The following is a 26,434-nucleotide window of genomic DNA, read 5'->3' as shown; positions in this document are numbered from 1 at the left end:
TGGGGCACCTACCGATCCTCCAGCGGTAGGGGTGGGGGAAGCTTTGATGTCCCCCGGGTGCGGTATTATATTAACCGCTCAGCATGTAGGGCCTGGATCAGTAGTTTCCACTAATTACCCCTTTACTGCACAGATGGTGGGAGATGAGGTGGGAGAAGGAGGCATTGGGCTGAATGAAGGGGTGCTGATACATAACTTCCAGGGTGTTAGAGGATGTTTAATATGCAGAGGAGGGGTGTATAGTGGAGTGGGCTTATTATTCATAATTTTCTGGTGGGAGGACAGCTTGCTTGACTGCAGATATCTCCAGTTCCCAGAAATAGATTTCTTAGAGTTTAATGGAATTAAAAACTAGAAAATCCCACCTACCAAATGGTATTGGGCACTAGGGGATCAGAGTTCCGGAGCCAATGAGAATATAAAACTACATACCAGGTGTGTGGAGCTGGAGCAGTAACCAGCTGCTGGAAGGCTGATATCTCTGGTTCTGGGAACAGTAGAGACAAGCTACTAGTGTCCATCAAAGGGGGAGAGTCCCATCTTTTGGAATATACCCTCAGAAAAACTCTTAGTCAGACAGAACCTGAAATATCTGACTGGGAAGAGCAATTAACAGGCTTGGATGGGGACCACTGCTTTGAAGTCAGATATCTCCGGTTCCCAAGGGCCGATTTTTAAAATTCTTGTACCCATGGAAAGAGGGGACCCTCAGCTTTCAGCCTAGGGCCCTATTCAATCACCCGCAGCCATCTCTAAACAGGGGAGATGGCTGCGGGGCCCTATTTAATGCTGTCTTCCCCGACAGCATTGAACAGGGTATCTCGGCAGGATGAGCCCGACTTCACAAGCAGTCGGGCTTGCTCTGCCAAGAACAGCCGGGAAGTGACGAGCTCTCGGCTGCAGCTTGCCTCTTCCCAGCCGCAGCTCACAGCCACGCCCCCCTCTCATCCTGCTGCAGGTGGGACATTGAATCCTATTGCTTTTTCTCGGTCGAGCAGACCGAGAACGGGACAGGGTCACGGCTATCGGGCCAGCTCAACAGCCGTCGCCCATGATTGAATACCTTCCCAAATGTCAATTTAAATAAGGATGGCCCAACACAGGTAAGTGATTAGAGATGCCATACTCAAGTGCACAAGTGACCAGCATGTAGCTAGGCATAGATCATATCCCTCCCCTATGGGGGAAATAGATCAAAATTCCTATTACAGAGAGAGGCCAAACGGATCTATTTATTAGATTCCATGAGCCCATGGGGGCTCAATTAAACCATGGGTCAATGATGAATGAATATATAGTGTATTCCATAAAAAAAGAAAAGGGGTTTTCCCCTTGGTACTGCATAGTCATATGGGCCCTTATTCTGATCGGTGCGGATATTCCCGCATTCTTACGGTGCGGTCCGCACGCCACGGTGTTCTGCCGCGTGCGGCCATCGTCCGTAGAAACGCCCACGGGTCCTCCGCATTCGGACGGACTCACTCTTTAAGAACAGGGCGTGTTTACGGACGACATACAAACCATGCGTGTGCGGGAGAAACACTCCGATTCTGCACGGTATTACAGAGTATTACAGAGTATGCTCGGGAATACCGCATCCGAACGGGAGCCAAGCGGTGCTACCGCACGTAAGCGGAGTATTTACGCCAAACAACCCACTATTATGTATCTTCTGCAAGACATCACATGACCCACTTATTCAAATACCTATCCTCATAAAAAACTTCTTATTTGGAATTGGAATCAATTAGATGCCAATATATCCTTACAAGCATGCCTAACACATGCATTGCACACATTAACCCTTACAGCAATTGAAGTGCAATGGTTTCAATTAAAGCACTGACAAGCGTCCTATTAGTGAGTAATGAGTAAAGGAGTCGATTCTATTGGGTTCAGGTGTTAATGCTTGTAGTCATTAGGCGTACGTTCGCCTACCGCATGAACGAGTGGTGTCCGCTAAGCAATAGTACACTTGTGGACACCGCACATTTCTGCCCTTTTTGATCGCGTGCATTCGGAGTGCTATCCGAATGTACGCCCCCCAACATAAGTGTACTCCCCCGTATCCGCCCATGTTTCCGCCCCGTTTTCCCCACTTTGAAACTACGCCCATGTGTCATTCCGCATGACGCCCATAATACGCCCATATTTCCCGACTGATTGCGGGGAACAGTTTTGGACGGGATTTGGCCGAACTGGTGCGGAGTCAAGGCGTGGCACATGCGCGTTGCGTTCTCCACGCATGCGCAGACGCCGAAAACACGCGATCCGAAAGTATGCGGTAAAGTCCGCGTCAATCAGAATAAGGGCCATGGTCCGAATTACATATGAAGTGGCGGATATCAAGACAATCCCATCCAAATAAATATAGTAACTCTGTGAAACTATTCAAGGGAAGTATATTGAGATTTAAAGGCAATGTAGTGTAGGCCTGAAAAATTTAATATTATTTCAATGTAGTAGCTGGAGCCAGACATAAGGGGCTATAAGCACTTGACTGTTCTTGAGATTTGCTCATATCATGTTGCTAATATTTAATAATGCTGCCTGATAAGGTAGCCTGTGCCTGGTGTAATGAGTAACTTGATTAATTTATGTTATAAACGTAGATCTAACAGTGAATCAAAATCAATAAATAGAAGAAATATAACATTTCCACTGTTCACTAACTTCCCAATATATTCTCTGCTTTCTAGATTGCTTGATACAGGAGACCCAAATGTGATCATTTTGGAAAATGGGCAAAGCCTGCACATAAAGAGAGCACATCTAAGTGACAGTGGACATTACAAGTGTGTAGCGACTAATTCAGCCGGTTCACAAACTAAAGAAAATAAACTAACTGTTATTGGTAAGTGAAATATATACTTGGTTGATGGATACAGATCCACAAACAAAGCTTGAATACAATTGGCCTTTGCTGTCATTAATACTGTATAAAAGACTACTACACTGAGCTGTATGTAATGCTAATTGCTAGGTATGCTAGAATTGACCAATACCATATATAATGACAAGAATCATTAAATATAGTTAGAAATTTAAGCAAGCAGCTTGTAAGTGCCAAATTCTGTGACTAAACTTACAACTTCTTTTGGTACTTATGTAATATCTGGACTCCCGTTTTTCTTATGAGACCACGTCCCCTCGCGGGGCTCGCTGCGCTCACCATGCACATCCATAAGATGCATAAGATCCATGAGATCCATAAGATAAAAGATCCATCAACACCAACCCGAAGCGTGGCGAGCACAGCGAGCCCGCGTGGGGCGGCGGCACGCGTCCTCCGGCCTTTTCATACCCCCACTGTCCACGTCGGCGTGGAGTTGATTTTATATAGTGTGGCGAGTGCAGCGAGCCACCGAGCCCGAAACGCGGCGAGCGCAGTGAGCCCCGCGAGGGGACGCGTAATACCTGTGAAGTAATGTGCGTCACCTGGAACATCATTTCTTCTATAACAGCTTCACCTATATTGTTATTTTTTATCTGTTTTGTCCCCTGTTTTGTGTCTCATGTGAGATGTTGTTATCTATAGATGTACTTTAGGGGCAGATTTATTAAGCTTAGTGAAGTGATAAAATGGAAGGAGATAATGTACCAGTCAGCTCTTAACTGTCATTATTATTATTATCATTATTACACTTTTCCAACTACAGAATAAAATGGAGGGTCTCAGCTTTTCCCAGGGAAGGAGAATAATACAGTAGGTCATGGTAACATTTAAATCATAGTAGCCTACTTTCCCATAAGGGGTAGATGGATATAGCCAGATAGATTAAATCATATTTTACATTTGCTCATGTGATGCCACAACACGAGACTGGGAGGCATACTGTAAGTGATGCAGAACTTGTTATAGGCATTATACATAGCTCTTTCCATGGAATCTAAATTAATTTCTTCATCTACCTTTCCTAGTTCCACCCAGCATCAAGAATGAAAACACTACAACACATTTATTATTCAATGTGGACAATGAAATACAGTTGGAATGTGATGCGAAGGGAATTCCACACCCAACAATAACATGGTATAAAGATGGACATGTAATTGTTCCCAGCACACATGTCATTTTCATTGAACATGGTAAATATCTACAGATTTCTGAGGCTAAGATCACGGACTCAGGCAAATTCGTATGCCACGTGGCTAACGTTGCCGGACACGCAGAGAAGGCATATCAAGTTGATATTTATGGTAAGGAATTTACATTGTTTCTAGTGTCGGTTTGTGTGTCTCTGAAACACTGCCGTCTGTTAGCAGCGGGTGAAACTACATCTCTTTCTCACACATGCACAAACTCTGAGGCAGTCACACATACAGAAACAACGAGGCAATCACAAGATAGCAGACTAGCTTTTGAAGCTAGTATATTATATGACTTTTTAAATCTATAACTGAAAAATGTTTGGTCCATAGATTACTTTAAATGATTATAGCATTTTAAAATATTATAGTACTATAATATAGTACTATATAAGTATGCCACACGCTAGTCCAGGAAGACAGAGGGAGCTTATGGAGCTAAACGCGTGGCTAAAGGGATGGTGTAGGAAAGGGGGATTTGGGTTCCTAGAGCATTGGTCGGACTTTTCAGACGGGCGCCATCTATACAGCAGAGACGGATTGCACCTGAATGGAAAGGGGGCGGCAGTGCTGGGAGGCAGGATGGTTAGAAGGTTGGTGGAGTCTTTAAACTAGGCATAGGGGGGAGGGATGCAGATATAAACTATGGGCATATTAGACAGTACAGTGATGAAGGGGCATTTAAGAGATTGGAGGGTGGAGAAGGGGGGTTGGGGAGAAAAACTAGAGTCAGTAAGAAATCAATAGAGAAATGAGATCCCAACGTAGCCTCAACGGTAGCATCTAATAATAAACACAAACTCAAATGCATACTGGCTAATGCAAGAAGCTTAGCACGAAAAATTGGGGAACTAGAAGCTATGGCCACTAGGGACGACTATGACATTATTGGTATAACAGAAACATGGTGTAATGAGTCACACGATTGGGCGCTAAGCATGGAGGGATATACACTCTACAGGAAAGACAGGGAAAATAGAAGGGGCGGGGGGGGTGTGCCTTTATGTAAAAAAGGACTTAACATCTTGTGGGCAAATTATGATCTCAGATACAGATGAAGATAACTCGGAGGCCGTGTGGGCAGAGATAACTGATAAAAATAAAAAAAACAATAATAAAATTTTAATAGGGGTATGCTACAGACCGCCAAACGTGAACGATAGGGACGAGTCTCTACTCCTAAACCAAATCAAAAAATCATCAGATCAGGGGCAGGTATATGAAAACAAGGCTGCACAGAAATGGTTCTTTGCATGTAAAAGCAGCCATAGAATAAAATAAATGTGTTTGCAGGCATACAAAAATAAATAAATAAATGCATTTGCATTCCCTGTATTGCAACTTGGTTTGCTCCTTTTAGAAGCAAATTGCTACTTTTATGCTGTTTTTATTTATTTGCCTCTTATTTGGAAGCTACAAAGCATATAGTAGACGTACTGTATGTAGGAAATATATATGTTACAGTAGTATATAAATAGCTGTTTGTATATGTAAAATGTGTTGATTGATTTATAGGAAAACAGTTTGTTACTTCTGATGTGTTCTTGATTCTGTGTAACAATGTTGAAAACATATTTTCTCTTTACATATTTTGTTTACAAGTTCCAGCTACAATTGATGGAGATTTACGCAAACCTGAACGTAAAAAGGTCATTGCTGGTACCCCACTTGTACTGGAATGTAAAGCAAGTGGCCATCCATTACCTTTAATAACCTGGCTAAAAGATGGAGTGCCTGTCCAGACAAATGCCAACATTCGTCTTCTGTATAGTGGCAAAAAACTGGAGATAAAAACCACTGTGGAGTTCGACCAAGGGCAATACACTTGTGTGGTTACTAATATAGCCGGAGAAGCTCAAATCAAATACGATGTTGATGTTTTAGGTTAGTAAAAATAAACTATAAGGTGATATAATCACAGTTAAGTATATCAGATTTTTTTTTATTGTTATTGCATATATATATATATATATATATATATATATATATATATATATATATATATATATATATATATATATATATATATATATATACAATGTCCTACGGCCAAGCAACTCCTCTGGAAAATAATCAAAGTCCCGGTGCAAACCATTAGCCTGGTCACAGGCAAATATACTCTCGTCACACTGTGTATGCAGTGAAGGCAGCACACGGTCAGGAATACAAACGAATCAGCAGGTAACTTCAAGCAACGTTTCGATTTTATTTACAAAATCGTCATCAGGCATAATACAACAATAAAAGTGCTCACCTTATATCCCCCACTCCATCCAGCACGCTTCGACACGTTTCCCGCTGTCAGGCTCACGCGTCACCAGTGCGCGCCCGCGCCACGTCCGTTGCCATGGTCACGTATACAAACGTGATTCCCACACCATGGCAACTGACGCTGACAACCGACGTCACAACCAGTAAGCGGAGAACCGACATGCGAGTGTTCCCATGCCAGAGCTATAGCTGTAGCTCTTATTTCATATAGGGATAATATGCACAAAAAATAAAGATTTGTGGCCTCACACAACTTACACATTGTGCCCACACGGTATTGGTGCCCATTATACATTATGCCCACACATTAGTCTTGTCTCTTACACAATGAGCCCACACAGTGTCCCTTACATATCATGCCCACAGTAATAGTGCCCTTTACACATTATGACACACAGTAGTAGTAACCCTTACCATATGGCACAAGTGACCTGGGCTTAATGTCTAGAGTCAGTCTTACTTCTGCAATGGGCCCTCTGCCTGCCTAACATTCTCACAGTTCTGAGGTCTAATTGGCATCATGGGCCTAATGCCTGACACCTAGTAGTCGATGAGGGGGGGGATAAATGACCAGATGTCAAGGCAGCCTACTGTTAAGCTGGGAGCTTTGCTTCCCACCAATCTGCTTATCTTCTTTCTTGTGCTGTTGGCCCATCCTAACCAGTGGTGCTGTTTCTGACCTCTTCTGGATCCACTGGAGTTCTTCACCTGATTCTTCACACAAACTCACTGCTTTGCCTGGTGGTGTCTGATGTAAGATGGGGTTAGATTTTAGGGAATTAATAACTCCTCTGTTGGATGTTTGCTAAGTGCCTAGGAAACCTGTCAAAATCCTGTATGGTATTCTGATGTAAGATGATTGGGCCACCACAGCTGCTTCTGATTGGCTTCTAGTTAGCAAGCCATGATCGGCTCAAATTCAATTCCAAATTTAAACAGGCACCACATCCACTTGCCCGGTGCTCTGCAAATAGAGGTGGAGGCGATAGCTGGGTCTGCCCACAGGGCATCCTGTGCTCTGAGTGGTGGCACCAACTACACTGTCCTAGTTACAGCTCTGGCTATATAATGTAGGGCCTCTAACTGCTTTGTCTGTCTTGTTTTATTAGTGCTTGTTTCCAACTTTAATCCAAACAGAATATGCTGATGCAATATAAGTAAATGTTAATAAATATATGACTAAAAAATTAGAGATCATGTTGCACAACAATTTGACAAAGTATATACATTAATGCCAAATTAATACCTACTGTACTTCAGATTAAAATATACAGGGCTTATATGGTTGGGTGATCTTCCCAGAATGTAAAACTAAAGATGGGTACACACTATATGTTCAGCTGTTCTACCAATATTGTCAATGTTATTGGCGGTGCTCTCCGACAAATGAGTTAGCGCATACAGACTGAAAGATATCATTAATAGTATTGTTCAATGACATCACCCCACCACTGAACATGCAGTTGTTGAAAATATACAGTAGGCCAGTAGTCAAGGAACAGGGGTAAATGACCCCAAATGGGGTAAAAATGAAATTCCTGGGGGTAATGGACGGTTGCTCTGCAGAGACACAGCTGGGCATTTTTATTGTATTGGTACCAGGGACACACTCGGCCCGGATTGCAATGCGCGCCCTTTAATTATGTTCTGGTCTGGGGATCTGTGTTGCCTTCCCCTCCTCATAGTGACTAGTGCGTCTTGCAGTGCCACTCGACCGCTACCCCCAGTGATGGGCCGATTCATTTGACCAGGTGGGAGAGACACACAGGGAATGCACACTACGGCTAGGGAGGACGCAGAGCGGTATGTGGCTTCTACTCAGGCCAGAGCCATCTTAACAGCAGTGTGGGCCCCTGGGCAAAGCAATGCACTGGGGCCCTTACTCATTTCCCTTTCTAGGGGTGGGGGGTGCTATCAGCAGCAGCTTTGATGTCCCACAGGTGGCAGGGGGTGCTCTATCTTCCACTCAACATGTAGGACCTGGAGCAGGACCTGCTAATTACCCCTTTACGGCACAGGTGGTGGGAGGGTGAACACTAATGTGTGGAAGGGGCACTGAGCTGAATGAAGGGTCCCTTGTAAATAACTTCCAGGGAGGTAGGGGGTGTTTTATATTCAAGTGAAGGGTTGGATAATGGAGTGGGCTTAATATTCGTCATTTTCAGGTGGAAGGGCAGCTGGTTTGACTGCAGATATCGCCATTATCTGGAAATAGATTTCTTAGCCTTCAATAGTATTAAAACCTAGAGTCCCACCTTTCAGGAAGTGCTTGGAACTTGGGGATCAAAGATCAGGAGCCAGAGCAATCCATTGACAAAAATATAAAACGGTACTTGTTTCCTATCTGGGCGCCCGTCGTGGTGATCGCGGGTACATTTATGTCTGGCCGCGACGCGACCGACGCGATGCCCGCGATTTCCCATTGAAACCCATGTTAAACATGGAAATCGCGTCGGTCGCGTCGCGGCCGGCCATAAATGTACCCGCGATGCCCGCGACGCGATGCTCCCGATTTGCCATAGGAATCAATATAAAAAGGCCCGATGGACACGATTTTACTGTTAAATGCCTCCAGAGCCGGCCCTAGCCTAAATGACGCCCTAGGCAAGATTTTGGCTGGTGCCCCCTAGCACCACCACTAGTTCCGCCTCTGACTCTGCTCCCCTTTCCCAGCACCATCAACCCTCATCATAGAAGTCATCATTTTGGTGCTCCTACCCGCAATATTTTAAATAGAAACAGTGCACACATTTGGTGTGCGGCCCAAACAGGGGTGTGTTCTTGCTGGGAAGGGGCATGGCCACACAATTTTACCCCCAGTTCAAATTATGCCACACAGTAGTGCAACTTTATTCACATTATATCATGCGATGGTGTCCTTTATTCACGTTACATCGCACTGTAGTACCACTTTACCTAGTTATATACATTACTCCTCACATTATTCCCTTAGAAAAAAATCCTGAGAAAATAGTGTATTTTAACCACCTCCATGGCCACACTGCAATTCAGCACAAAGCAGTGTGTGCTGGGCAGAGCAGAAGAGCTGATTAAGGGGAAGGGGCCGGGGCCCCAACTGGGCCCTCCCATCAGACTTTGGCCTGGGTAATTTGTACCCCCTACCCCTTTTTCTCGGCACCCCTGATAATACCACACAGTAATGCCCCTTATTAATGTCCTTATAACCATAATGCCCCTTACACATTATGCCAACCTTTATTAATGCCCTTCATACACATAATGACACACATAATGCCCCTTACACATATGTTGCACATTATTAATGCCCTTATACACATGACACACATAATGCCTGTTACACATATGTCGCACATTATTAATGCATTTATACATGACACAGATAATGCCCCTTACACTTATGCGAACACTATTGCACAACCAACCCACCCGCAGACAGCACTCACACAGCCACTAACACTGTAACCTCTGCCTCTGCTTGGATACAGATGTTTCCGCATACATCTTGTCTCAATAGGCCATGCTGCTCCTGGCCAGTTCTGCTAACGTTGGGTGCATTTTTTGCTGAAAATTCGTCTTATTTGCATTGTTGGGACCAGCACACACAAGGGGCTTCTGATGATTAAAATGATATGTGGCATGCCTATATTTTATGTGCGACTGTGGCTGTACCTGCATATGGAATGCTATGTTACAGTGATTTCCATGAATACACTATTTCATATGCAAATACAGCCTCACTCACACACAGAATATAGGCATGCTGCATATCATTTTAATCAGCAGAAGCTGCTGATGCCCCTAGGCATTCCAAATGCCCTAGGCAATTGCCTAGCTTGCCTATGCCTAAGGCCGGCCCTGAATGCCTCAATGGACCCGATTTTACCATAGGAAACAATGTTAAATGGGCCTTAGAGCCCAAATAGTTACCCTGAACTCTGAAATGGCCCCCCCAATTGTTTACGCCACCCCACGATCCACGCCAACCCGAAGCGTGGCGAGCGCAGCGAGCCCGCGAGGGGCGGCGGTACGCGTCCTCCGACCTTTTCATGCCCTACTATCCACTAGGGCGTGGAGTGAGAATAGAATAGTGTGGCGAGCGCAGCGAGCCACCGTGCCCGAAGCGTGGCGAGCGCAGCGAGCCCCGCGAGGGGACGCGGATACCTTCACAGTTATACGCGTCCCCTCGCGGGCTTCCCAGGTGTCCATGGCGACGCGGACACCTGGGAAGCCCGCGAAGGGACGCGTTTACCTGTGAAGGTATCCGCGTCCCCTTGCGGGGCTCGCTGCGCTCGCCACGCTTCGGGCTCGGTGGCTCGCTGCGCTCGCCACACTATTCTATTCTCACTCCACGCCCTAGTGGATAGTAGGGCATGAAAAGGTCGGAGGACGCGTACCGCCGCCCCTCGCGGGCTCTCTGCGCTCGCCACGCTTCGGGTTCACGTTGATGGCGGGGTGGCGTCAACTACTTTTGGGGGGGACATTTTTATGTTCAGGGGTGTTTTTGCCCCATTTCCCATTGTTCCCTATGATAATTTGGGGAAATTGATCCATTTAACATTGTTTCCTATGGTAAATCGCGGTCATCGCGGGTAAATTGAGGCATTTAACATTGTTCTCTATGGGAAAATCGCGGGCATCGCGTCTGGCACATCGCACTAGATTTTTTATCGGCCGCGATGCCCGCGATGGCCCCGATTTTACCCCCGATGCCCGCGATTTCAATCGTGGGCGCCCAGATAGGAAACAAGTACCTATAAAACTGTACACCAGATGTTTGGAGCTGGAGCAGGAAGGCTGATATCTCTGGTTCTGGGCATGATAGTGTCAGCAGAAAGAGAAGAGTCCCTGCTTTTGGAATATACTCTCAGAAAAACACTAAGTCAGAGGGAACCTGAGAAATATGACTGGGAATTGCAATTAACAGGTCGGATGTGGACTGCTGCTTTGAAGTTGGATATCTCCAGTTCCCCAGATCCGATTTTCAAAATTCTGGTATCCCTGGAAAAAGGGGAACCTCAGCTATCAGCCTAGGGCCCTTATATACCTGGGGCACCTGGGCAAGTGCCCATTAAGCCCATATGAAAAGACGGCCCTGACTCAGGCGGGTACTAACTGCAGAGCCTGGCATATAATATTTATTTACAGATTCTTAATGCTCGACTCAAGCTACATTAATGTGCAATGTTGGGGGGTGAAGGAGGTGTGCAAAATAACTATATAACTCTATTTTTTTATATATATATATATATATATATAATTATCTAACTAGTAGCAAAAATAAGTATCTGCATATAAATAATATTAAATATAATGAGGAGTTTGTATGTTCTTCCATTCCCCAATAAAAATTTTAATTAAAAAAATTAATAATATATGATTTCCTTCCTTTCACGCATCGTTAACAATATAGTAGATACATACTAGACGATTTGCACAATAATAGGATTAACGATATTGTTATTGTGCATATCATTAGCAAATATCACATAGGGCCTTATTCTGGTTATTGCAGTCCATTCCGTCTTCTTTCTGAAATGACCGAACGCCACGCACGGCGGACATTCTAAGAACACACACCCACAGGTCGTCTGCATCCCTTCGGACGGACTAGCTAAGAAGAGGGAGTGTCTTCGGACTACATCCAAACGTGCGTGTGCGGTGGGAACACAAAGATTGTGCATTTACAGCAGCCGAACGGACAGGAAGCTGACCGTACGCACCGAGTTGGTGTATTTCCGCAATCCTCAGTAATCTATTCGAAACTCATGCTTCTGCAACATGACACACTTATCCAATTAGCCAACCTCATAACACATAGATTAATTTTATATGTAATCAATTTTTTTTTTTTTTTTTTAAACTGTTTATTGGTTATTATTATATGAAAGACATAACAATAAAAATTACATTTACATTTACATATCTTGAACGGTACATATGGTTTGTGCATTCTTAAGAGTCAATTATTATCAATTTATGACACTGTCAGTTATGGTACGAATGTTTCCGCATAACAGCAGACATTAGTGGGCGGAGAGAAGGAAAGGAGTTTTGTCGAACATGAGTGATTATTAGAGCCTGAGACCAACCAGGCCGGTGTTTCCTTAAAGAGTCTATCTTTATTGTCAATTTTAATTTTAACTTGTTTTGTGTTATTGTCGGCTAGTGCACAATATAGTCCTCTCGGCCCTCATGTCTACCTAATAGGCAAAAACATTGGTTACAAAAAAAAATTTTTTTCACAAAATAATGTAATATAATCAACTGGTTCACAGATATTTTCCTTCATATATGTAATTTAAGACAGAACGGGGTAAGACAAGACAAGACAAGGGAAAATACAGTTAGGAGGGGGGAGGGTCCCATTACACTGGTTTGTATGATAGGGGGACCTTTCTTAATTATATTATGGGTTATAAGTTATAGGTTATAGACTATAGATTATAGAATTATATTATAGGGTTATGGTATTATAGGAATATAGGATTATAGGATTATAGGATTATAAGATTGTAGGATTATAGGATTATAGGATTATAGGAGGGTTCCTTAGCCAGAAGAGAGTGTAAAGGTGTCTTCTTAGGCTTAGACTTCTTGAAGGGCGATGTGATACGACCGTGTGTCTTCATGTCTGTCTCCATTTGGGTGTGTGACCCAGCGTTTCACCATTATCAGTGCCAGCACAAGTACAATTATAATATATAGATACTAGTATAAAATATACATGTATAAGTAAGAGACACAGTAATACAATCATGAATGTCAGTAGGGTTTTCTCTATATTTCCTACTTCGGTATAGATCTTTGTGTATTTTTCTCACCCAGCACCTGCCCTTCTCAGGAGAGCCCAAGTTGTGTTTTCATATATCTTAAGTATTTGTTGGCGTATGGGTTCGTCAAGTGATTCTATATACAGACCCCATTTTTTATAGAACATGCTAGCTCCCTTCTCAATCTCCGGCATTGTCGCCTGCCTTTCATAGTATATTATACGTAGCATAAAGTTAGTTAGGTCGGTCAATCTGGGGGTAGATTTTTTGATCCAGTGAGCCAGGATGCATTTATGCGCCACCACTAGTATGACTGGTAGCACTCTCATTATTTCTCTCTTTTTTGAGCCTAGGTCCCAGTTTGAGAAGTTAAGCAATAAACAAGCCATGGGCTGTTTTTTAAGGGAAATCTGAAAGGTATCGTTTACATATTTAATTACTTTGTTCCAAAACGTGGCCACTTTCCTGCACTGCCAAACATTATGATAGAAATGTGCTTTAAGTGTGCCACATTTTGGACAGCATTGCGATGCACCCTGGATCATATGGGCTCTCTGAGCTTGAGACACAAAGGCTCTATTGAGCATCTTAAGATATGTTTCTTGTAGGGATGTTGAGAATAAGGGTTTCATACCCGTACTTATGAATCTGAGCATCCCTTCTATATTATCAAGGTCAGGAATGTCTGCTCTCCATGTTTCAAAGGTCTTCCTCCATTGCTTTTCAACCGGGGTCTTACATACCTGACTATGATAATAGCTTACCCTAAAAGGACCAGTGCGAGCCAGTGTCAGCATGTTTTCCAGTGGATCCCTAATGTCTATTGTGTTGTATGCTTTGGGTCTGCTAGTAATGAAATGTTTAATTTGTATATATAGATAAAGATGCTGTTGGGGTATATTGAATTTTTCTCGTATGGTCTTGAAGTCTAGCATGTTTCCCCCAGGGTCAAAGACATCCCTTATTGCATTTATGCCAACCTCCCGCCAATGTCTGAATTGTGGGTTCCCCATCGCCGGCAAAAAAGCAGGATTTCCCCATACCGTGTTGTGTCTAGAGACTAGAGGGTTTCTTTTTAAATGTCTATTAGTTCCTATCCATGCCCTATATGTCTCTTTAAAGAGGACATTGTTCAGTACTGGGGGCGGTATATCTCTCCGTGGGGTATGTAGCAAGGCCACCAGAGAGTATGGGCGGAAGGCCTCCATTTCCAGATCATAATTGATGTATGTTGACCTCTGCCAAATCCAATCTGTCACATATTTAAATTGCACAGCTTTACTGAACATGTCTGGATCCGGTAGAGCTACCCCGCCCTCCGCACGGGACAATTTCAATCTGGAGTACGCGATACGCGATTTCTTTCCAGCCCATAAAAAGGTCCTAAATGCCCGTTCCACGCTTCTCAAGTCTCTCTTATTAAGGGAAAGGGGTAACATCTGTAGAGCATATGATATTTTTGGGAATAGTACCGACTTTATAACAGCTGCTCTGCCCATCAGGGAGAGAGGTAGGGCTTTCCAATTTTCAATTGTTTGTATGACTGATTTGACCTTTGGAGTTAAATTTTCTATGTATAACCTGGACAGGGAAAGGGGCACATATACATTTGGATTTAACTATTTGAAATCCCGACAGTGCTGGATTTAAGTGGAGGCCTGATGTCGCCGTCCCTAAAGGGAGGATCTCTGATTTGGTATAATTGACCCTATACCCTGCAAATGACCCAAATTGGTTCAGAAGTTGGGTTATGGCCGGTATGGATGTAGCTGGATTAGAGACGAACAGGAGCATATCGTCCGCAAACATGGACAATTTGCATTCTATCTTTCCGACGTAGATACCTCTGTATGATGTAGATTGTCTTAGTGCGACAGCCAATGGCTCCAATGCCATGGCAAAAAGGAGGGGGGAAAGCGGGCACCCCTGTCTCGTGCCTCTTTCAATATAGAATGGGGAGGATAAGTAGGAGTTACCCAACACCTGAGTGGCGGGGTTTGAATATAGGTGTTTAAGTAGTGTCACGAAATCTTCACTGGCTCCAAACTTCCCGACTGTGGTGAACAGGTGATCCCAAGCTACCAGGTCGAACGCCTTCTCGGCATCTAAAGAAAGAACAATGTCACTCTCCTCCCCATCTCGCTGCTCCCCCCACTGTTTTGCAAGTAATAATTTGCGGATATTGGATACTGATTGCCTGCCCCAAATGAACCCGGTCTGATCCTGATGAATCAGCGAGGGCATCAGCATTTTAAGGCGATTAGCAATTATTTTTGTCAGTATCTTATAGTCAGTGTTGAGCAGCGAGATGGGGCGGTACGACCCTGGCAGCTCGGGATCCCTGCCTGGTTTGGGCAGCACCTTAATAATGGCTGTATTAAAATGGGGCGGTAGTTCTTGCCCTGCAAGGATATGGTTAAATGCCCTTGCTAAGGGTTCTACTATGGGGTTTGTAAGGATTCTATAAAATTCGTTTGTGTAGCCATCCGGCCCTGGCGCCTTACCGGTCTTTAGCTCTTTAATGGTACGCTGTAGTTCTTCCACAGATATTGGGGCTGTCAAAGAAGCTGTCTGCTCATTAGACATCTGTGGGAGTTTGATTTTTGACCAGAATGCTTCTTTTTGAGGGCCGTCTATCTCCTGCTTAGAATACAACGTCTGGTAAAATGATTTTAAAGCTTCAGCTATCTGTGCGTTGGTTCTTACCATCCCGCCATCCTCTTTCTTAAGGGTTTTGATTACCGTGGATGGTCTCCTACCTCTTAACAGTGACGAGAGCAGCTTGCCGCTTCTATTCCCATGCTTGTGGAACCTAGAGTTTCTATTGAAAGTATGTCGGGCCTCCATCTGAGACAGTACATTATCAAAAATACATTTACATTGATTATAATATGCCCTCGATGCCGGGGATGGGGAACCCAAGAATTCCTGGTATGCCTCGGATACTTCCCTCTGGGCGGTCATATAACTTTTGTTTAACTGTTTGTATGTCGAGGCAGCGTAGGAAGAGATCACCCCAGTCAGGACAGCTTTGGCAGCCTGCCAATATAGTATAGGGTTGCTCTGTGCTGTTTCCGCATTGTGAGTTTTGTATTCCTCCCAAGCCGCTTCTAGCATTGACCTAAACTTTATTGATGTGGTTAATTGGTTCGGGAAACGCCAACCACGCGTGGGCCCACTGTCAACATTTGTTGTCAGTCTGACCCAGCATAGGGCGTGGTCCGATACCACTATTGGTTCTATTTTAGAATCCAAAACTTTAGCGAACATATGGTCGGACAATAGCAAGTAGTCAATTCTGGAGAGCGTGCCATGGGCTGCCGATAGGCAAGTATACTCTTTTTCCAAAGGATGGCACGCCCTCCAGACATCTACGGTGTTTAATTTTTTAATAAATGTGTCTATTCCCACCTCAGGTAGTTTTGTGCGTCTTTTGTGGGGTACATTGCGGTCTAAGGTGCTAGAGGCGACTAAATTAAAATCACCCCCTATTAGTAGAACAGAGTCTGGGAAGGTGGTCAGTCTGGACACTACATCTAAATAAAAATCCCTGGAGTATCGGTTAGGTGCATATAGGTTGCAAAGGACAAATCTTTGAACCCCAACAGTTACATCGACAATAACATATCGTCCTTCACTGTCAGAATCAGTGGAGTGAACAGTGTAAGGTAAGGAGCTTCTGATTAAGGTTGCTACGCCTCGGGCTTTCGAGGTAAATGTGGAGCTGGCTATTACTGTCCATCCTAAGGTGTTGAGCTTTAGTGTCTCAGCCGGTGTAAGATGCGTTTCCTGTAATAGAGCGACATCTACCGATGTTTTCCTCAGGTACAGGAGAACCTTTTTTCTCTTCGCCGGCGAGTTAAACCCTCCTATATTTAGCGTTCCTATTGTAATATCTGACATGGGGCTTGAAGTATAGTTATGATCCCGTTCCCTCTATAGCAACACATATAATTGACCCAGAAACACCAAGGGAGGAGACATAAGACAGGGAAGACAAAGACAAGACTCACACTTAAACTAAACAAATAAGCATATAGCCCTGGGCGGCTTTTGCACCCAATGGCTTTTCCATTACTCTGGACTTCCTTCTTTAACCTAAACATTCGTAGTCAAACAATAACTTAGAGAGCTAAGCATCCTGCTGCCCCCAACTTAACAATATAAACATTAATGATAATAACGACCCACCCTTCATTTTTCTCAGTAAGTAGACATGACAGATACATATTTTTACCCCCCTTTAGTGAAACAGGTATCCCTCCCATATGCCCGCTGGTTACTCATGTATGCAAACAGTCCCGGTGGACAGCGTCTGGGGCTGCCCTTAATCCCATCAAACAACATGAATATCAGGCTTAAAATACTTGCGAGCCGGACGTGGAGCATTCAGCGGTAGCCGTGGTTAGTGAAGTAAGCATGGCAGATACGTATTTTTTCATCCCCTTTTTTTTTTTTTTTTTTTGTGGGACAAGTATCCCTCCCATATGCCCGCTGGTTAATCAAGTATGCAGTCAGTCCCGGTGTACAGCATCTGGGGCTGCCCTCAATTCCATCAAACAACATAAACAGGCGTAGGGTACTTGCAAACCATGCGTGGAACATTCAGCGGTAGCCGGGGTTAGTGAGTCCTACCGATCCCATCATGATTCTCGTCTTCATGTGCGACAAGTCTTTGGTTCTATCAGGTAGGCGACGATGTGTTTGCCAGTTCTTCAGCTACATAATTCTCCGCATCATCCGGTGTGGAGAACTCCTTGTATGTGTCTCCGTCAAATACACGTAGTTTCGCAGGGTAGATTAATGCAAAGCGTCTTGATGCTTTGAATAGCCTGGTGCATATAGGGGAGAAAGCTCTTCTCGCCCTCATAACCTCCGATGAGTAATCTTGGAAGATTCTCAGGCGTCTGTCTTTCCAGGAGAGATCTGGCGCTCTCCTTGATGCCCTCCATATCTCCTCTTTATGTAGGTAATTCAACAGCTTGAGGATCACTATCCTCGGGCGGGTGTCTGAATCTCTATTAGGCGGCCCTAGCCTATGGGCTCGCTCGACCACCATTCCCGCGCACGCCTCCTGTATGCCCAGCAGGTCTGGCAGAGTGTCTTGTATGAATTTGTACAGTGCTGGACCTTTTATCGATTCCTCGATCCCCGCAATCCTCAAGTTGCAGCGTCTGGTGCGATTTTCGAGGTCATCTAGCTTATTTACCATCTGGAGATGATCTTTCTGTAGTTTTTCGTGGGCTTGTTGTAGCGTAGTCATGTCATGGAACATGTCCCCCACTCTGTTCTCTGTGGTTGATATACGCTGCGATAATCCCTTGACCTGGGCTTTAATATCCAGCACCGCTTTGTCTAGCTTGGCCGCGTGGGTCTCCATTAGCGGCCCCATAGCCTCGTGTATCGCTTGCACAACCTCTCTGTATGTGACCGGGGCGTCTTCTCTGGGGTGAGAGACCTTGTCCGATCCCTGCTGTGTGTCTTTCGGCTGGTCAGCTGGAGAGGCTTCCTCCTCACGACTGGGCTGAGCGTTTCGGCTTGTGGGCGCCATATTGGAATCGGCGCGTTTGTCCGCTCTTGTTTTATTCGTTTTTCCCGGCATCTGTGTGGCTAGGAATTTATCCATTTGCCTCCGACCGGAACAGAGTCGGGTGATTTTCTCTGAACGGGTCTTCTGTGTCCGCTTTGGCGGCTTTGAATCGGTGTTTTAGCTGGGGGAGACACGGAGCTCTCTCTCTATGCTTCCTCTCCCATCAGAGGTGGAACCGGAAGCCATCTATATGTAATCAATTAATTCCTAATTGATAATTAAACACATTACTTGCACTTTAGATTAACCCTTACATCATGTTAAGTATTGTAATGGGCCTTTTAGGTAGCAATGCTTCCAATTGAACCTGTGAAAAGAGTGTAATTAATCACTAATGACTAGTGGAGTGGATTGTATTGTTGGCAGCTGCGAGTGCTTAAGGTGCGGGCGTACTAACTGGGCGATCCAAATGCCTAGCGCATGAACCAGTGCTCTCCGAAAACTGAAGCTTGCTTATGGACCGCATATTTCTGGCGTGTTGGTTCGCTTGCAGTCGGTGTCCTGTCCGAATGCACGCCTACCACTGTTCGTGCACTCCCACGTGTACGCCCAGATTTACGCCCAGTTTTGCCCACTTTGAAACCGCACCCTTGTGTACGCCCACATGATGCCCATGTTACGCCCACATTTCCCGAGGAAGTTCGGTGCACATTTCTAGACGTATTGGCGAGAACGAGTGTGGAGACACTACGTTGCACATGTGCATTGCATTGCCTACGCATGCGCAGATGGCTAAAACGCACCCTCCGAAAGAATTCGGAACGGACCGCACCAAGCAGAATAAGGCCCATAGTGTGTACTCAGCTTTACACCTCAAATATAGAAGATTGCCCGCAATCGTACACAAATTAAATATAAAGATCTCACTGGGCCTTATTCTGGTTCACTCTCAGAGGCAAATTCCTTCTCAAATGGACAAAACCATGTGCACTGCAGGTGAGGCAAATGTAATGTTAGATTTGGGTGGGGTTTTACTTCAAAATAAGATACAAAATAAGATACATTTGCAAAAATTGCAGTGTTAAAATAAAACAGTCAGTATTTTCCATGCACAGAAACAAATTAATTGCACAAATCTAAATCTCTCTGCACATGTTACATCTGCCCCACCTGCAGTGCACATGGTTTTGTCCATTTGAGAAGGAATTTTCCTGGGCAAGTGAACTAGAATAAGGGCCACTGTTTGGCATATTTCCTTTGAGATTTACTGATATCTGTATCAACATAAAAACCGGGAAATTCCCGCGGTAATCGGGACTGTTGGGAGGTATGCTGCCATAGAGAGTCACTTGCAACAGAAGGGAGGGAGAGTATAAAGGAAGCAATAGTCTGGTGTCTTATGTTTTTGTTTTGGCAATAGAAATACTGTATTATTAGGGTACAAAATGTTTTCTTTACTGTTACTAATTGAATAAGAAGGCATTGCCTTTTGCATGTTAAATGTTGTTTTGTGTGAAGAAATGGAAACACATATAGGGCAGATGTACTAAGCCTTTACGGCTGCCTGACCTCACATAAAGTATTCATTGCCCCATAGGACTCAGAGCAGTTTTGTGCTAATAGGTCAATTCCATATGGTCCACATGCATATGGTTGACATGGTGAAAATGACAACACACAACAAACGGTTGACTATGTCGACACTTAAAAAGGTTGACATGAGTTTAGGGGGATTTTTCCAATATTTTTTTTACTTTTTCATACGTTACCATTCATGTGGGCTTGTTTGTCAAATGCAGTGGGGAGCACTTAGCCCAAAGCATGGGGTACGAAGTGGTATGTTAATTGGGGGTCTGCATGCTCAGGTGTGAACATTGAATATTGCGAAAACTCATGTCAACCCTTTCATGCGTAAACCTTTTGTCAATGTCAACCTTGTGCAGTAACCCATGACTGTCGTCCTTATATACCACACCCTGTAGCTGCAGGGTCACATGCAATGTGTATATAAATATCATCGATCCAGTACAGGAAAACTGGAAATGTTATGTGCATGACACAGAAGTGAAGAACAGAGGAAAGATACAAGAATTCTCAGCAGATTTCCCAAATATATCACAAATTGGCTTTTTGATCTTTTGTTCTATGAATGGACTAATTTTAAACATTTTATGATATTGTTTTGATAACATTATAGTGGCTTAAATCAATGTTTTATGGAATTCATTTTAGTACCACCGACCATAGAAGATACAGATGATCCTGGAGATTACATTGTTATTGCCAGTACTCCCCTGGAATTGGAATGTTATGTTATAGGACCAGCTCTACCAACTGTAAAGTAAGGCACAGAACTCTCTTATCATGTATATAAATGTTAAACATTCACTGTCACACATACATTATTTATAATATAGGTATATATGTATATTAATTTATTTACAGTTTCTTATATAGCGCAGCAAATTTCATTGCGCTTTACAATTGGAACAGTGATTAAACAAGCTTGGTAGTAAGAAACCAACATAGAGGTAGGGAGGCCCTGCCTGCAAGCTTACAATCTATAAGGAATAATAGGAGGGACAGGTAAGGATAGGAATCCATAGCATGGCAGTTCCACCATATTACAAGACAGTCCTGATAGGATGCAATTAGCTATGACTTCTACTGGAGGTTATGTGGGGTTCTGGAATATGATAACCTTGCCTGAATAGGTGAGTTTTCAGGGAACGCTTGAAAGATTGGAGGCTAGAGTAGAATCTTAATGTGCATGGGAGGGCATTCGGTAATTGTGTCGTTTTGTGTAGTTTCACATCCCAGTGGATCGCATACAAATTGAATGCAAACCGCATGAGATATTTGTTTACGATTTTCACACAATTTGATCCGCAATGCGATTTAGCACACCCCCACTATCCACATCAGCCCGAAGCATGGTTAGAGCAGCGAGTGCCGCCAGGGGACGTGGTACGCGTCCTCCCGACCTGTTCATACCCCCACTATCCACGTTGGCGTGGAGTTGATTATATAAAGTGTGGCAAGCGCAACGAGCCACCAAGCTGGAAGCAGGGCAAGCGGATGCGGAAAAAGAGCCTGAAGTGTGGGGAGTGCAGCGAGCCCTGCGAGGGGATGCGGATTACATATCAAGTAATCCGTGTCCCCTCGCAGGGCACGCTTTGCTCGCCAAACTTCGGGTTTGTTTTCCGCGTCCGCTCACCATGCTTCAACTCCATGCTGACGTGGATAGTGGGGGTATGAACAGGTCGGGAGGACGTGTACCACATCCCCTCGTGGGGCATGCTGCGTGCTGACGTGTATAGTGGGGGTGTGCTAAATCGCATCGTGATTGAATCATATGCAAATCGTATGCAGATATTGCATACGGTTTGCATACGATTTGCAAACGATTTCCATACGATGCGATCCGCAGGGAAGTGCCACCGTGAAACTACACAAGTACCAGGCATTCCATAGGGTGAATGCTGTCAGAAGAAACTCCTGCAATTGTGAATGGGATCTAGTAATGAGTGTGGATATGAGATGCAGATCTTTTGCTGAGTGGAGAGGTCTGGTGGGGATATATTTGAGATAGGCAAAGAGATATATGTTGTTGTAGTCTGGTTAATGGCCTTGTTTTTGAGTAGAAGTATTTTATATTAAATACTGTAAAATACAGGCAAACAATGGAGGTACTGACAGAGCAGATCAGCAGACGTTGAACGTCTATCCAGGAACATCAGCCTCGCAGCTGCATTCAAAATGGATTATAGTGGTGAGTCTTTTCTTAGGAAGACCGGTAAGGCAGCTATTGCAAAAATCAATGCGTGAGATAATGAGTGCATGGATTAGAGCAGCGGTTCTCAAACTGTGGGTCCTGACCTCAAAGTGGTCCCGACCTTCTCAGCATGGGGTCATAACTCCATGTTGCTGACCATCACGGTGATGACTTCTCTAATCTCAGTCAATGATTCAAGCAGTCTGTCAAATCTGTTGAATTGTCTGTTATTTTAGACTTGTCACATTATTTGTGAATCCACAATGCTGACATGTATGTGCTGCCTGCCAACTACACATGTGATGTGATGACCTGCAGTAACTTGCTGGGGTCCTGTAATTATTTTTATTGTCTGATGGGGTTCCATAGCAAAATAGTTTGAGGAACCCTGGATTAGAGTTTTGAAGGCTTATATGAAGGATACTTGATATATATAAATTACACAAAGGACAGAAGCTAAAAATTATTCTTGGCTTAACCAACAGTAAGTTTGCTCAAGATGATCTGGTCACAATGGTTTGCAATACATACATTTCTATAAATGTCAGGACAGACAAATAAAAGTTATCTGTGCATAGTAAAATGTGCTTTTTTTTGTAGGTGGTTGAAGAATGGAATTCCCCTAGAGGTCAGCAGTGATTTACATTTACAGTCAAATGGACAAAAACTCATCATTCCAAACACTGAGTCATCAGATAGTGGAGTGTATGAATGCATTGTCAGTAATGAAGCTGGGACCAGCAGTAAACTGTTTAACATTAGTGTTCATGGTAAATATAAATACTGATATTTCAATCCTTCCTCATTTTCTACTGTAAATCTCTATTACAGTGCTAAATTAATTATACATTTTGAGTAGCCATTTGTATTTATGCACTAATTGGCTCCCCAGTTACCTCCTATAATTAAGCAAAGTCTCACAGTGATTGATCATATCCTCCTCAATAAACTATGGCTCTACTCCAAAGGACTTTGTTCTCACATATCGGCCTTTATTCTGATTAATTCGCAGAGGCAAATTCCTTCTCAAATGGACAAAACCATGTGCACTGCAGGTGGGGCAGATGTAACTTGTGCAGAGAGAATTAGATTTGGGTGGGGTTTTACTTCAAAGTAAGATCTATATTGCAGTGTAGAAATAAATCAGCCAGTATTTACCCTGCACAGAAACTAAATAACTCACCCAAATCTAATTCTCCCTGCACATGTTACATCAGCCCCTCCTGCAGTGCACATGGTTTTGTCCATTTGAGAAGGAATTTGCCTCTGCGAGTGAATCAGAATAAGGGCCATCATATAGGATGACAGTGCTAGATGCTTTGTACTGATAATAGTCATTACTCCTTAGCATGTAACCATCTAGGGACACCAATTTGGTGGTACCTGCATTCCACAAATACACATGCTAATGTTGGCTATACATATACTGTAGTTAAGGCAGAACGTTTTATTTATCCTGTTTGCTTATTAGCTACACACGTCTTTATCTTCCATACATACAGTAGGTTTCATTTGCACTCACTTCAAGCTATTTTGCAATGATTGCTTTCTGTACGAGTCATTTTGCATCATCTCACGTGATTAGGAACCTACATTGTATTGCTGCTGAGAACGGTAGATGATAATGGGCCTTATTTTGGTTCATTCTTTCTGACAAAACCCTTCTTAGATGGACAAAACCATGTGCACTGCAGGGGGGGCAGATGTAACATGTGCAGAGAGAATTAGATTTGGGTGAGTAATTTTGTTTCTGTGCAGGGAAAATATTGACTGCTTTATTTTTACACTGCAATATAGATCTCACTTTGAAGTAAAACCCCACCCAAATCTAATTCTCTCGGCACAAGTAACACCTGCCCCACCTGCAGTGCACATGGTTTTGCCCATCTAAGAAGGATTTTGTCAGAAAGAATGAACCAAAATAAGGCCCAATATGCCTTAGTGAGCCATGGCTCTCCAGAGAAGGCTAGTTGAAGAAGGCTCCATCTGTACGTTATTTGCATATTCTGTTCAATTTGTCATCTTCATTCTTGAATGTATCATTATCATGGATAATAGAGTTCATTATGTACTCTATATTATCAAATTTAATGAACGGTATTTTAGTTTAAAAACAAAAGTAATCTTTAGTAAAAAAAGTTATTTGACTTTCTTGTATAGTTCTGAAAAACATTTAATTTCTCCTTGGTAATCATTGTATGGTATATTGTTGTTGATATTTATAATTTATTCATTATAATATATTTCAATACTGTATACATGAAATCACAATATATAATATAGAAAAAATAAAACTTCTTGTATTGTAGTTCGTCCTTCCATTAACCCTGAGCAGTCACCGATATCTGTATTAATGCACAAAGCAGTAACGTTACAGTGTATTGCTAGTGGGATTCCTGCTCCCCACATTACTTGGCTAAAAGATGGACTACCATTTAATGTTGTTAAAGGAAATCTCAGAGTGAGTATTTTGTCATTTTTGTTCACTTACAGATGTGTCCACGTACATCCAGACTCCTCGCATGTTACACAGCCCTTCTAGTTGCATAATGCAGTGTTGTGACTCGGTAGTGCAGAGCCTGTTTGTTTCTGCAACTTTTTATGTTAAAATGCATACTATTCGCAAGTTATTGCAAATAGGAAGCACAAGTACCTTCTGCTGACTAAAATAAAATATATTCTGTGTGTGACTGCAGGTGTATCTGTATGTTACAGTGTTTTCCAGTAATTTTACATAGTTACATAGTAGGTAAGGCTGAAAAAAGACTTGCGTCCATCTAGTTCAACCTGGTATAGATATCCATTGCTGATTTGGTTGGTTCTGGTATTTTACAGACAAATTATATTTCTTATTTGTACCCATGGATGTTTTTCTCCAGTAAATGTTTGTCCAACTTTGCCTTGAACGCATTTAATGAGCCAGCCGTTACCACCTCTCTGGGAAGAGAGTTCCAGAGTTTGACTGTTCTGACCGTAAAGAAATTCTTTCTACTAGCTGAATGAAATCTTTTTTCTTCTAATCTATACTCATGCCCTCGCGTCCTAGATTCCTTTCTAGTAGAAAATAGGGTGTGTGACAGTTCCTTATATTGGCCCTTGATATACTTGTACATGTTGAGCATGTCCCCCCTTAAACGTCTCTTTTCTAATGTAAATAGTCCCAAATTGCTTAATCTCTCCCCGTAGCTTAAATTCTCCATTCCCCTAATAAGCTTTGTTGCTCGCCTTTGGACTTTTTCTAATTCTATGATGTCCTTTTTATAGTGTGGGGCCCAGAACTGTACTCCGTACTCCAGGTGAGGTCTCACCAATGCTTTATATAGTGGCATAATTACCCTTGAGTCCCTAGTTTCCATTCCCCTCTTAATACATGCCAGAATTTTGTTGGCCTTTTTTGTAGCTACATTACAATGGGCACTACATCCTAGATTGCTGTCTATTTGGACTCCTAGATCCTTTTCAAGTATGGAATTACCCAGTTCCTCTCCACTAAGGTTGTAACTTGCACACTGGTTGTGTCTCCCAAGGTGCATAACCTTACATTTATCTACATTGAACCTCATCTTCCATTTTTTTGCCCACTCATCTAGAGTTTACTAGAGTTTATCAATTTACTGTAGCGTAGCATTTCATATGTAGGTACAGCCACAGACATATATAGTCATGCTGCAGTCCTTTTAATTACCAGAAACTGTCTGTGAATCCCATTGTCGATAGGATGTATTTAAACATAAAAAGTTTCATACAGAGACTACACCCCCTCCCACCTCACGAATGGCAGCAGAATGTCAAATACTGAAAGTCTGTTGTTGTCCTGATTCTGATGTCAGGGAACACTGAATGGGCGTCAATAGGAGTAAGGCCCGGCCCGTATACATGTGTTTTAGAACTTGCAGTGTTCATAATTTAAATCTAAATTTATTTGAAAAAGTTCTGATTTAGTATTCATAGAGAAGTACATTGTCATGTCAATATAAACCACATTGTTGGTGGTGCTTCTCCAAAATACATAAAAGC

General features: G+C 43.2%; 1 protein-coding gene across 1 annotated transcript in view; it reads left to right on the top strand.

Moving 5' to 3' along the window:
• Positions 1–26,434, top strand: part of HMCN1 (hemicentin 1) — a 362,739-nt gene that overhangs the window by 118,872 nt on the left and 217,433 nt on the right. The window contains 6 exon segments of the mRNA XM_083156769.1: positions 2,700–2,854; positions 3,922–4,200; positions 5,692–5,973; positions 20,875–20,983; positions 23,018–23,187; positions 24,727–24,878. Coding sequence (XP_083012895.1) covers positions 2,700–2,854; positions 3,922–4,200; positions 5,692–5,973; positions 20,875–20,983; positions 23,018–23,187; positions 24,727–24,878 — 1,147 coding nt within the window.

Source organism: Crinia signifera, chromosome 8, assembly GCF_055691185.1.
Source record: "Crinia signifera chromosome 8, ASM5569118v1, whole genome shotgun sequence".
NCBI classification, from domain to species: domain Eukaryota; kingdom Metazoa; phylum Chordata; class Amphibia; order Anura; family Myobatrachidae; genus Crinia; species Crinia signifera.
Note: the sequence above shows the minus strand (reverse complement) of the source record. Positions and strands in the feature narration are given on the sequence as shown.